Source organism: Gymnoscopelus microlampas (assembly GCF_963454915.1).
Source record: "Gymnoscopelus microlampas genome assembly, chromosome: 17".
Taxonomy (NCBI): Eukaryota; Metazoa; Chordata; class Actinopteri; order Myctophiformes; family Myctophidae; genus Gymnoscopelus; species Gymnoscopelus microlampas.
Genome location: NC_139954.1, coordinates 32,585,750 through 32,599,966, shown reverse-complemented (window position 1 = coordinate 32,599,966; position 14,217 = coordinate 32,585,750). Strand labels below are relative to the sequence as shown.

The following is a 14,217-nucleotide window of genomic DNA, read 5'->3' as shown; positions in this document are numbered from 1 at the left end:
GGCTGTCTGAGGCAGGACTGCATTTTTGTTTAGATTTTCCTTTTCTGGTGATTGTTATTTTAAAGAGTATAATATGAGAATTATTTTCTGTGGTAACAGTAGGATCATACAGCAATTCAGTTCAGCAGTTTGCAGCTCCCCTGGAGCAGCTGGGAACAAAACCTATGGCTTTCCATTCTCATTTTAGCCCCTCTAACCATTAACTTCCTCTACCACTGAAGAAGTAAGAAGTAACTATAACAAGACCAACAACACCTGCCCTTTCATAGAGTATATAGATACCCTCACTGCAAGGCTGATTGATACCTCCATATGAATATTGAATATGATACATCTTTCCCGCAGTGTTCCTGGGAGAGCACTGCAGGCTCTAGCAAATGATTATGAAGGGGAGAGCTTCCTTCTTAAAGGCTGGATTAACACACCCAGGGTGGGCTGAGGGAAGGTAAAATGACCTGTCCCGCCTTTCATGACCCCAGGCCAGACTTGCACATTGCCAAGGCTTTGCTCTTGAATATGCAGAGATCCCCGGCTTCATAGGCTGGAAGGAAGGGAAAAAAGAGAGAGTTGTATCGCATTGCAGGGGAAATTAGTGAGACCAAAGTTGGAGTTTCTCTGTGTTGGGGGCTGCGAACAATGGCAGCTTTCTGTCAGAGAGCAACTTCAAAGGTCTGCTGAATGACTGCTCTGAGTTATACTTTGTTGTAGATCACTGAGGAAATTCACAGATGTTTTCTCATACGAGACACCATTATAGCGGCTCAAGTACCCAGTAGCCTCAAGCGCCTCTCCCCTCTCTCTCCCTCTCTCTCTCACTCACTCCTTCTCACTCTCAAGCTCACACACGCATGCACACATACGCATGTGCGCACGCGCGCGCACACGCACACGCACACACACACACACACACACACACACACACACACACACACACACACACACACACCCTCTGTCTCTATCTCTTGTATGAGACAGATGTGGAACCTGTTTTCTCTCCAACTGTCCATCGGATATAGAAAGTTAAAAAAGGGTTCATGTTGTGGCATTGCAACTCCATCAATTGTGCATCTCTCACTGTCAATTCACTCAGAATTTTGGAGACCATATGCAGCAGTGCTGGCTTTTCCTCATGCATTTTGCGTGAATTCTCTCCCATGCATTGTAAATTATTCTGAATTAAATCTAGCTAAATTGATCAATGGTTTCAGATGTGTCAAATGAGAATTGAGAAGTGTTAGGAATACGCTGCAATAGGTAACATCTTGTGAATGTATTTCGCTCTCTCTCCTCTACAGATTGCCTTCTTCAGCTCTGAATTGGACCACAACCAAAAGAATTGTCATAACACTCAACATGTATTGTATATTTGATTTATTTCTAGTAAATTGTTGTTTTATATGAGTAAAATTACTGTTTTAACCTCAATTTTGTATTGTATTCTCTGAGTAAAGTTATGTTCACTGTAAATCTATGGTCATTAATTAATGGTCCTTCTCTTTTCATATGTGATTCAAAAGCTCAACAGTACAGGCAACGGGCAGGTAAATCATTAATCATGATGCTAGTTACATGGTTATCTTCATGGGCAGAATGTTTAGTTTTTGCTTACAACATACGTGTATACAATTGTTTTCATTAACATAATCTGTATCTCAACTACAGATTTGTATAGAAATCTGGAGTTCTGTGATTACTTGTACAGATGTAGAAGAACTTTGCCTCAAGCCACCTTTACATGGATATTAATCTGTAAGAGTGGCTATCATATAAATCCAAAATATTTGCTATAAACTTTGGAAAATTAGACTGCCATATCTTGTCTTGTCTTGCGTGGATGTTTTCTTTTAAATATCACATTAGTTTCTGGGGCTGATGACATAAACTGGTTTGTAATGTATTATCAACTATTACCTGTTACTGTCATCAGCTTTATGGCTTTAGTTGATTATCAATATTTCAAACCTGGTGGCTCTCTGACCTACTCTTCCAAGTTATAAATGCAATCTCTTACATGCCTCTTCTTAATGGTAAAAAATATGGATGGCCCTAGAGATAATTCAATTTTCAAGGCCTTGGGTTAGGTAGCAGCATACATTTTTACTGTGGATATCTCTCACTGCCTCTTTCCCATATCTCTTGATGGCTTGGGCCAAGTAAAGTAGCTCGATCCATTGTACACACCATTGCCAAAGTCCAATTGATGGTGCATTGGGGTCTAGCAGTAGCCATATATCTAATGGAGATGTCAACGGTTTGGTAATGCTGATACTATTTTGGTCATAAACGTCACACTGTTGTTTTATGTCGGGAGATGGTGACCAAAAGTGACATAGCATAGCATGACAGTGCACTGCACATGCAATACTCCTTGAAGCACAACTACACAATTTCTACAGTATGAGCTTAGAATGGAATGACTATCCAAATTGAAATACGTGGACAACTTTTCCCAAACCTATGGAAACCAGAGAAACCGATAATATCATCAGTTAATTTTTAACAGATTTTTGTGTTCTAAAATGTTTTGCTTGAACCACTAAATGGGCTGTATTTCCCTGAAATACTAGTGTCAATGGGATTTCTCCTGGACCTGTTGCCCAAAAGAGTCGAGGATCTCTTGTTTCTAGTGTTGGAAGAGCCTTGTTCATGTTAACAAACCACTATTGAACTGTCCAACATAACAAGATTAGCAGATGTTAGTCTTGTTTGATGGAGGAGTTTCCTTTTAGACCTAAATAGCTGTCTGGTTGTTGGAACTAATCACAAAAAAACATGTTTCCAACATTTATGACACCTTTGCCTAAAAATGTTGGAACAACAACAAGTGTAAAAAAACATTTTCACATAACTGTTTCTTGCATCTTCGCTCATAGACTTGAATTGTTTGTATCCTAATTTCAGCTGGTAAAAGTGTATTTACGGAACTTACAGAAAACCATAGCTCTTATGGTGCCCCCTATCTAATATCCAGGTCCCTTACCGCCCCCCACACCCAATTAAAATGTAAGCTTTATTTGTGTATTGTGTTGCTTACATCAATTACAAAACATCTCATCTATTTCCAAATATCTGACTTTACATTAAACTGGACATATGTGATTGTTATGTAATTATTAGCCTACTTCACAGGGAGAGAGAAAAAGCCTGTTACGATTATAAGTAGAATTGTATATGGATGTCAGGCCCTGTCACATGAGGCCCTTCTCACAACACTGAATGGTAGGGCTGTCATGGCCCTGTGACAGGGCCTGACATCCCTGTGACGTGGCTGTGACAGTGCCTGATATCCCTGTGACAGGGCCTGACATCCCTGTGACAGGGCCATCCCTGTGACAGTGCCTGACATCCCTGTGACGGGGCCTGACATCCCTGTGATAGGGCCTGACATCCCTGTGACAGGGCCATCCCTGTGACGGGGCTGTGACGGTGCCTGACATCCCTGTGACGGGGCTGTGACAGTGCCTGACATCCCTGTGATGGGGCCTGACATCCCTGTGACATTATACTGATGCTGACCATGTCAGTATTTCAGTATCATATCTGTTTCATGGCCAGTATCATGTCTGTATCATGGTTAGGATTAGTGCCCCCCCCCCACCCCCAAGAGCACCTCAGTGCCCCCTTTAAAAAACATTGCTTCCAGCGCCCCCAAACTTCTCTGCATACCGCCCCCGTTGAGAGACACTAATATAGACACTCAGAAAATGCAACCATAAAGTGTGACCCTTTAACCAGCAGCCAAATAAAACATTTATGTTTCAAGTCCTTAGATGCACTGTTGAGGGGGAACTCCTTTCAGATGGTGTGGCTAACTAAGGACCTGAATGACAGAACTAACCAATTGCTCCTCCTGCCCTTATTTACAACTATATATTTTGTTCCTGTTTAACTAGCTCATCAGCCTCCCCTGCCATTCATTTCCTGCAAACAAGGTTAGTCTATACTGGGGCTGTTTTATGTCAGACACCACTACAGCTGGATCACTCCTGTTGCCTGGTGTTTTGTAGTTTAACATGGCTCCCGTACAGCCCAGCAGGACTCCCCCTTTCCCTCATGACTGTGTAGAGCCGTGGGAGAGGACTGGGAACATTAATCCCTTCAAAGGAACAGATCTAATTCAAAATCTGCCGCTCCGAAGTAGTTGAGAGGACAGTGATTGTTTCTGCAGGGAAGCCAGATAAAGATCACAGCGTTGATATAGAAAACTATAACTTACAGCACTACAGATGAAGTTGACTTGCCTGACAAAAGTTCTGAAGTTATCTTATGACTTTTATGAACTAGGCTGCTATACGGCTATACTTTGTATTGTAAAATATTTTTGGAAAAAGGAAGTGCAAAATAGGACGCCTATAAACACCAAATTGATGTTTAATTCTGCAAAACATGCATGCTTTGTGGGACTTATATAGTAGGCCTATGGAGATCTCAAATGTACCTGCACTTATTTATTTTAAACCTGTGGATGGAACTTTCACCTCCTTTTATAGAGACATCAGGTATCCCAAGTGCTACATTTGACATCTGGATCAATGGAGTCCATTCAGATTTCTCCCACGTGTCTTGTAAAGTAGCATTGCACAATTTAAATAATCTAGCTATAGGCTACTGGTTGGTTGTATGTGCTATTCGTCTGCCTTTTAGTTTGTCAGATAAAGAATTTAGTTGATCAACAAAACTGTGTCAAAGAAAATCATTGTGATTAAAAATGGACATCTTTAAAGAAAATAGTCATTTGATAATGCAATAATTAAGTGTTTAAAGCAGTGTTGCGGTTCAAAGGAACAACAAAAATGTAACACAAATTACAAATGTAAGAGGAACGTAAATTCTTCCAAGATGAGAACTTTCTGTCGAGTCACTTGATTTGGTCTGCTTTGCTCTATCAAACAGCTAGGCAATGTGCTTGAGAGATCTCTGGAGATAACAATGTGACATTGTCACTATAGGGTTCTGCTACAAATCCTTAATTACAAAAAGAGGATCAGATGACTACAGCATCCAATACCGGGGTCTCCAGGCGGCATGGGGGTCTTTGATCAAGAAAATCCAATTATTTGTGTATATACATTTCCCACATAGTGATTACTTCATTAATTGTCCCGCCTTTATCTCCTCCCTTCCCATCCCCCCTAATAATCAGCTCTTTTATCCAGACCAACAAACACACCATAGGAGCTTTGTGGATTCAAAGGATTTGCTTTCCCCTCTCAAAGAGCCGCTATTCTTTGATGATTGGGCAGCGGCAAACTTCAAAGTAATAAATCTTATTTCTGACTGGCTGGCGGCCCACCAAAGTCCTTATCAAATTCTAAGAAGTGATCCCTCACTCTTCAGATAGTCCAAGGATATCTCGAGGAGAGGAAGCACTGGGAGTGAAGACTGGCACACTATTTTTTTTTATTTACTGCGAATAATACATATTTATCTCAGTTTATTTTTATTTTGTTTTCAACACGAGGGAGGAGGACGTTTACAATGGCAGCAGTTGCTGTACTGCGGAATGAAACACTCCAGGCATTTCTTCAGGTTTGTCTCAAAGTTTTTGTTTAGTTCAATCACTCTCCTTTTTAACTTTAACATGCTTTTTTTAATCTGATTTCAATTTAGGCTTTGGGATTCATACAAAAATACTACTTTTATGTGCAGTTTATTACTACAACAATCTAAATATTATAACAACGTCAACGTTGTTGTCAATTACTCGAATTATAACAACTTTACGGCAATGGGTTGCGTTTATCACTCAGCCTATGGAGAAAGAAACTGTCAGACACGTCTGCTCTGTTTTATATAAAAATACATGGGAAAAAAAGGATTGTTTTGTAACTGTAACCAACAAGGAAGAGTCAAAATGACACTCATAGTGATGGAAATGTATTTGTTCTGGTTATTCAGGATCGAACACCAAACTCTTCTCCGGAGAATTGCAAGCACTCCCCGCTGGCTCTCCTGGCCGCCACTTGTAACCGGATCGGACATCATCACCACGGATCGAGCCCCGCTGACTTCCTCCAGGTCCCTTATGACCCGACGCTAAGTTCGCCCTCGCGATTATTTCATCCGTGGAGTAACGAGGGGAATCCCCAGACAACTCTTACCAACAACTCCACTTTCGGACTATCCTCCAAGCCCCAGCTCTCCGCGCACATCCAGGGCTCGTTCAGCGCCCACCACGAGCTCCCTCTCACCCCTCCGGCGGACCCCTCGTATCCATATGACTTCTCCCCGGTGAAGATGCTGCCTTGCTCCATGCAGTCTCTGCAGACAGCCTGCCCTCCCACGTACGTCCCGGCGGTTACTTACGCAGCCCCGACCGCTATTCCGGCTGCGATGCCAACTTTCGTTACGGGACCCTCTGGCCTTGTGCATCATCAGCAGCAGAGACAGTTGTCCCCGAACCCTGGCGAGGATATTCCGTGGTGGAGCCTTCAGCAAGGGAGTCACGTCAACCACCACACGTCCCTCGGTCCTCATCGTTTCCAGCTGCAGAGAGGTTTGGTTCTGGGACATACGGACTTTGCGCAATATCAGACTCAGATCGCTGCTCTGCTGCACACGAAGTCGCCCCTCGCAACGGCCCGGCGGTGCCGGAGATGCAGGTGTCCCAACTGCCAGTCCTCCACTTCAAACGACGAGCCCGGGAAGAAGAAACAGCACATCTGTCACATACCTGGTTGCGGGAAGGTTTATGGCAAAACGTCTCACCTCAAAGCCCATCTCAGGTGGCACTCTGGAGAGCGGCCGTTCGTGTGTAACTGGTTGTTCTGTGGCAAGAGTTTCACCCGGTCGGATGAACTCCAGAGACATCTGAGAACTCACACGGGGGAAAAGCGCTTTGTCTGCCCGGACTGCTGTAAGAGGTTCATGAGAAGTGACCACTTGGCGAAACACGTGAAAACTCATCAGAACAAAAAAAGCAAGTGCCACGACAAGACTATTGATCATGTCAAACGGGAAGATACCAGGAATATGTTGTAGCACACACCGAGTCAATCAGAAGATTAGTAGCTATCCACTAGTGCAATAATACAGTTTTATATTAGTACAGAGTGAGTACAAAGTGTACAAAGTGAGCTACATTATAACTAGGATATTTTGTTGGTTGATTTATTTTACCGAAAATAGTTTCTAACATTGTTGGTCTGTGTAGCACATTTTTGTATATAGTCTCATAAGTTAATTTGGGATCATGGAAAAAAAACCGTTCAGCCCATGAGTTCGAATTCACTGTCTATATCATCAAGGAGGACAAGTTTTCAACTTGTGTTTGATCATTGTCTTCGGTGGAAGATTTAACGTTCTTGTAAATTATATTTAATAGCTTTTGTTGAATGAAAGTGTCAATTGTTGCTCCATATGGGGTGTTTTTTTAGCATGCTCTTGAAAAGATATGCTATTGGTGAAATGACCCAAATACTGTGTGAGAATAAAGAATATAACATTTAGCTCATTTCAGAATAAATTCATTAAATCGTATAGCCAGTGATATGTTTCATGGTAAAGAGAGTTTATGTTTATGCTGAGTTAAACTGGTTATGTGTCAGACACAATCTCATGGGTTTATTCAGTTTTGTCAGTGTTACATTGTCTTTATTTTCTCTCTTTTCAAAGGGATATTTTTAATGGGACAAAGTTTTAGAGCGGTAGATGTCAGAAGTTGGTGTGTTGATTTTAAGGGAGTAATTCACTCAGAATATTAGAAATGGCTGTACCATGAAGTTGTTGATGCTAATTTTATTCCAAAATAGGGAGGATTGTTTTTTCTCCAGTGTAAAATCAACTTAATTGTGGTTAATAGTCCACTGGGGTTGCTGTATTGTGTTAAATAAACTAAAGCTAAAGTATCCATCATAACCTAATGAGATGATGTGATTGAGTTGGATTGGGTTGCCTTTGAAATAATCTGTTGGGAGATGTATCCTTGTGTATCCTTGGGAGCTACACAACTAAATGTTATCACACCAAAAGTTAAGTCTTCATGGAAGTCCTATAGGAAAAATAATGTTTCGCAACCCAGTCAAAGCTGATATGAAGCTCAAGCGGGTCAGAGATTGTGCTCCAGGTGTATAGCAAAGCACATAAAAATAATCACAAACCACTGTGTTACTCAATGGGTAAAATTTCCATACACACTATATCAAACTGAGATTCTGCTCATTGCACTGGTTCATTTTCACAGTTTAGAGTTTTTTGTGTTCTACAAATACTGTATGCACAACTTCAATGAAATACTGTTTCTTAATCTTCCCTATGAAGGTGTATAAGAAATCATTGGCACAATTTGTAATTATCAGTGGTGTTCATTTCACTGCCTTTAGAATTGACTATGATTGATTGACTAGGATTGTATTGAAGTATTCAAACTGAATGCTCTAAGTTTGGATAAATTGTGCAAAAGAAAAAACTGGAATACCTCTCTTATTCTATTGCTCTTTTTTTTCTTTTTTCTTTTTTTTACTTGAACCATAACTTTACATACCATAAAACTATTACCCTGGCTGCATTTCCAATGTCAGCTACAGGTTTAGGTAGTAGATCAGTCACAATTATATGGAAACATGTTTTCTTTTTATGGTTAATAATAACAATAGATTCATGTGATATCATGTGAAATTGAAGATGTGCGTGAAACAACAGTCTGATGTGTTACTTACCATCTTGCGAGACAGCTGATAGCAGTTCCCAGACATTTTAACCAACCAAATAAGTGGGCTAAGAGCATAGTCTTATTTACAGCCTGGGGGAGTAAATGAAAAGCCAATGGAGGGAGGATTGTACACAGCACTCACACCTGCACTTGCACAGTTGATTTGAAGGTTAAGTGCCTTGCTCAAAGGATGCTTTGAAGGGTGCTGTTGAAGGATTATAGTACTTCTTGTTCACTTCATCTGCTTAAATTCACAGGTGGACCTGAGAATTCAGTACAGATGGACCTGAGAAACTGGTGACCTTATAGGCAAAAATGATTAAATATATATATATATATGTATATATATATATATATATATAAATAAATGGAGAAAAAAAGTAATAATGTAATCTTCAGGCTATGTACACCTACAGTATAACTCCACAGCACGAAGATGTAAAGATAATTGAGCTACTTATTGATAAGTAAACAGCATGGCTGGCAAAGACCCCAGTGATATCCTGTCATCAATCATAGTTACTCTAGGTCTGAAACCACTGCTGATATTCATTTAGATTTGTAACTGTCAAGTTTCCACCGCAAGAGCACCCCCTATTGTAAATGGCTATGTCGCATTAACAATTCCTTTTTACCACGATTTGTTACTGAATGCAGGGGAATTTTAATTTTGCATTCAATTGCATTTACATGTCGTCTTATTATTCTTATGCAGAATATGCAAGTCTCATACATAGGCTACAGTATGCCAGACCTGGGTGAAATATGTTGTTATTGTATTTTTAACGTCGTTGGCCAGAAAATATTTGTATCAAAAAGCTTAATTATTCGAGTGTCAGTTTAGTATTCTTCCCTGTGACTGACAATCCATCTCAGTTTATGTCAAATCCAACTGGTCCTCCAAATATGTTGAAGCTCCTTTTTTAATGTATTTTATTATTTGTATTATTTTAAAAGTATTTTCAAATAATTTAGTATTTCAGGTTGACCTGCATAAGTGCTCTATTGGCGATAAAATATGCTCTATCTTTGTGAAACAATAACCTTTTTTGAATGTCCTTGATGGAATGCAGGAAAGGATGGAGAAAGGATACTGAAAGTTGCATACAGTCAATCAATCAATAGTATATCCATCACAAAAGATAAGTATGATGAGAGGCCTAATTATATTAGCCTAAAGTATTTGCCATTTGAACTCTAGTATCTTTATCCTATTTTTATTATCGTGTTATGAAGAGAAAATAATAATTATTATTATTATAACAATATCATTATTAAAGTGTGTGTGTGGTAAATGGTGCATTTATGTAGCGCCTTTATCCAAAGCGCTTTACAATCTGCATTACATTCACCCATTCACACACACATTGATACACCGACGGCAGAGGAAACCATGCAAGGCACCAAGGGCACTTCGGCACTAACTCTGGGGGAGCCTGGGATGGAACTGGGAACCTTCCTTTTCCCAAGCATCCGCTCTACCCCCTGAGCCACTGCCGCCCATGATAACATGCCCCACTCACAGCACTGTGTGACAGGGATGTCATGGTACTGGTCATTGTGTCTCCATGGTAGGCTACCTACTGGTCATTGTGTGTGTCTATATGGTACTGTTCATTGTGTCTCCATTGTACTGGTATTTGTGTCTCCATGGTACTGGTCATTGTGTCCATAAGGTACTGGTCATTGTGTCCCCATATCATGGTCAGTATCATGATACTGACCATAATACTCACACTGAAACATGATACTGACAATGATGTGACATGATACTGACAATGATGTGACATGATACTGACCATGATGTGACATGATACTGACAATGACATGATAGTGACATGATACTGGTCACTGACATTATGCTAACCATGATACTGACATAATACTGACATGTTACTGACCATGATACTGACATGATGATGCCAGTATAATGGTGACAGGGTGAAGGGTGCTGTGAGAGGGACCTGATGTGACACATCTACTCTCGTAATTAACGCCCACAGCCCCACACCCCCACAAACTTCCTTGATTTGTGGGAGGTTGGCAGGTTTAAGGTTGGCATGCACGCGATACTAGGGTTAACACTGTCACATAGTGCCACAATGTGACAGCAACCAGACTGTTGCCTCCCACAATGTTCAAATGCTTGTTATACAGAGCACGGAAGCTCTGAAAATTATCCGGGGATAAATCGGATTCCCCGCCTCCCCCACTTTAGTCTTTACAGTAGCATAAATTTGCCCTACTGTAAATCAAATTAGTATATCGTTGCTGTCCGGCAGGAACCAGCTAACTCCAAAATGTTCATTGGAGTTAGGAGGTTTTGTTCAGCCTGGAGTCAGCTGGTTTAGCAGAAAGTTTGAGGATCCAATGGAGTTAGCTTTTTAATGCTTTTCATTGGTTCAATATTTTTTGTGGGGTGTTCAATAGCCCTGATTTATGGAAAAATGCAAAAGCGTCAAAATGGAGTTAACTGGTTTCTGCCGGGCAGCAACGTTACATAGCTTGCTGCCTAGCAGAAATGGGAATTAAAAAATATGTTTTAAAGATATTTTAAAATATATTTCCGTGAACGGAAATGACAAACAGTTGACAGCTTCCTTTCTCGGCTTTCGGGAGGTGTAGCTCCAGACTCTATATAGCATTCGGAGATTGTGGAATAGTTGTCGGGCTATGCAAGACTACAGTAGGTTAACCCTAACCCTGAGGCCTTGTCACAGGGCCTGACATCCCTGTCACAGGGCCTGTGAGTGTAACATCAGACCCCTCTCAGGCCCTGATGTCAGGCCCATTTATGAAAAATATTGGTTACACCAATTGACACAAGTTGTGTCAATTAACATTTGACACCTGTTGCTTCTACAGTCAAATAGCTTCATCTTCAAGCATGAGGTTAAATTAACTTGGTGTTTTATTTAATTCCACCTGACAACAATGAATCAAGATAAAAAAATATAAGAGATTGTGAGTGAGTGACTCATGTGACGGGGCCTGAAACATCATACCTCTCTCACAGCACTTTTTGACAGGGCCTGACATCCCTGTTACAGGGCTGTCAGGCTCTGTCACATTCATGAGGACTAATAATGATGCACCAAAGCATAACATTTGAAAACGGCAGAAAGTAAAGTAAGGAACAATTGTCTACTTGAATCTGTAGTGTGCTACTTATCTGTAGTGTGCTCCGCTAAAGAACAGTTCAAGCGACAGAGGCGCACCGTCTAAAGCGGACTTGAGCAACCGCAGAGCGAGCCATTATGCAAAAATCATTAAAAAAATGTTATGCTACACTATGTCGTCCAATACAAAAAATATTTACCACTGGAAAAATTTGCTCTCCGGGGCACAAGTCTCCTTCAGACCTACCAAGGCCCTGCAAACTTTGGAAGGCAGTCAAAGCCACTTGGAATGGGATCTGAAAAAACGTATATACTGCATCTTGATTTCAGAGATAGTGTGTAACGATTTGTGTGAGTTTTGGACAACATTTGTAGAGATTGAAGCATGCTGTGAGGTTGTTTGGATGCTTGCCAAATGATGGAAAATCTATTAAGCACAAATGGCTGAGGCCTTAATTGGAACTAGCGACATGATCCAAGGAATCCAGTAAAAAAAAGATTTTGATTGTGCGACCTATGGTTCAACAGTTACAGACCAAAACGTGAAGCAGGCTGTTTATAGTTCCACCATGATGCTAAATTGAAAACTTTGGGGTGGAAATTCTTCCTTGGCCTACTGGGAGTGTGCTTGCATTCATGATTTGTGCCATTTTGTGTCCCACGTGACCACAGACATACTAGTGGGGGGGATAGGTCTAACAAAAATAGCTCAGTTGTTCACTTCCGGCAGAAAGTCTGCAAATTTGCGTATGGAGTATGCTGAGTTCCAATTTTTCTGGATCGAAGCACTTTTCCCATGGGATCCGGACATAAAATGAGAATTAAAGATGGCCGCCATAGGTATTGGTTCTCCGCCAGGCCAAAAGGCATAGCCGAGACTATGTTTTGCACCCTATCTGTCTGTCCGTCCGTCCGTCCGTCCATCCGTCCATCCGTCGTTGGCATGATGGTAGCGAAACTGTGCACACACACTCCCTGGATTAGCCTGATTATCAGACTGAAGCTGCGTGGAGCTTCAGTCTGATAAGCAGTCCACTCAGAGAGTGGGCGGGGTCTATGGTCTGGAACCAGGCTATCCCTGGATGCCAGAGCAGAACCACTGCCCCAAATATTTCACATGGGCCTGTTATAGGGCAACCAGGAGGCCGATTATTGCAAAGCAATTTTTTTTAACAATACTACTACAGATTTTGTCGAAACATCACGCAAATCGGTACATAGTATCTCTATAGTCATTAAACGAAACAGGTCTTTCAGATTTTTCATATACCATCCTGATTGGCTAAGATTGGCTTCCAAAGTTGCCAAAATGCCTCAAATCATGAACACAGTGTGCAGTTTCCGTGAAATTTTGCATGCAGATATCCACAAGGCCGAGGAAGAAATGAAAATGTTCAAATCTGTCACGGTGCGAGGCAGGGAGTTGTAGGACCCAAGCGCAGACAGTGACGCGGAGACAGAACGGATCAGATGCAAGGGTTTTAATAACTAAACAGGGAAAACAAGGCAAGGCTAGGTAACTGACAGAACACTGTGACAACAACAATGAATCAACACAGACTGGAAACAGAGGGGCATATACATAGACAGGGACTAACTAGGCACAGGTGAGAACAAAGGACAATTAACACATGATTGGCTGTAACAGAACAAGACACAGGTGAACTACAAATGCAATCACATACAGGCGAGACAAGACAGGAAGCGGCAACAAGGCAAAACAGGAAACACTACAAAATAACAGTACAGGGAGAACAGGGAACAATACAACAGGAAGAGTGGCCAAAAGGGTCCAAAAGGGTCCAATACCATATAAGGTCAGACATAGGCGAGATAATAAAGTCACAGTCCACGGTCCGAGGAGCGGACCGTGACAGTACCTCCCCTCCACGGGACGACTTCCAGGCGTCCCAGAACCGGAATGGGGGGGGGCAGAGAAGCGGGCCAGAACCTCCGGGGGGGGGGGGGGAGAGGGCTGAGACAGGATCGGGGGGGGGGGCGGGGCGCTGCCAGGGCTCTGCGCGGAGGACATCAGCGCAGAGGGCACAGGCAGGGCAGGAAGGCGAGGCGTGGGTCGAGGCCGGGAAGGCCAACCGGGTCCGGCCGGACAGCGGCAGGTGAGTCCGGAAAAGCAGGCGAAGACCAGGCCGAGAAGACTGGAACGAGGCCAGATGGGCCGCCGGGCACTAGCCGGAGCGCGGCTGGGGTGGCCCGGACGGCAGGCGAAGGTCCAGGGACGGAGACAGGGGGGTCGAGGCCAGATGGGCCGCCGGGAACCAGCCGGGACACGGCTGGGGAGGCCCGGGCGGCAGGCGAAGAACCAGGGGGGGGGGGCCGCCAGGGCTCTGCGCGGAGGGCATCGGCGCAGAGGGCACAGGCAGGGCAGGAGAGACCCCGGACAGCGGCGACCGGAAAACGGGTCACGAGTGGCCCTGCCGAGACCACGAA

General features: G+C 42.6%; 2 protein-coding genes across 2 annotated transcripts in view; both read left to right on the top strand.

The window, feature by feature from the left end:
- Positions 1-1,418, top strand: part of myo3b (myosin IIIB) — a 44,597-nt gene extending 43,179 nt beyond the window's left edge. The window contains exon 21 of the mRNA XM_084084426.1: positions 1,296-1,418. The gene's annotated coding sequence lies outside the window, so the exon portion shown is untranslated. The remainder of the gene's footprint in view (positions 1-1,295) is intronic.
- Positions 1,419-5,358: 3,940 nt separating this feature from the next.
- Positions 5,359-7,685, top strand: sp5a (Sp5 transcription factor a). Its single transcript, XM_084084424.1, has 2 exons — positions 5,359-5,529; positions 5,899-7,685. The coding sequence occupies exons 1-2, from the start codon at positions 5,479-5,481 to the stop codon at positions 6,979-6,981; spliced, it is 1,134 nt and encodes a 377-aa protein (XP_083940550.1). The 5' UTR covers positions 5,359-5,478; the 3' UTR covers positions 6,982-7,685.
- Positions 7,686-14,217: the final 6,532 nt, after the last annotated feature.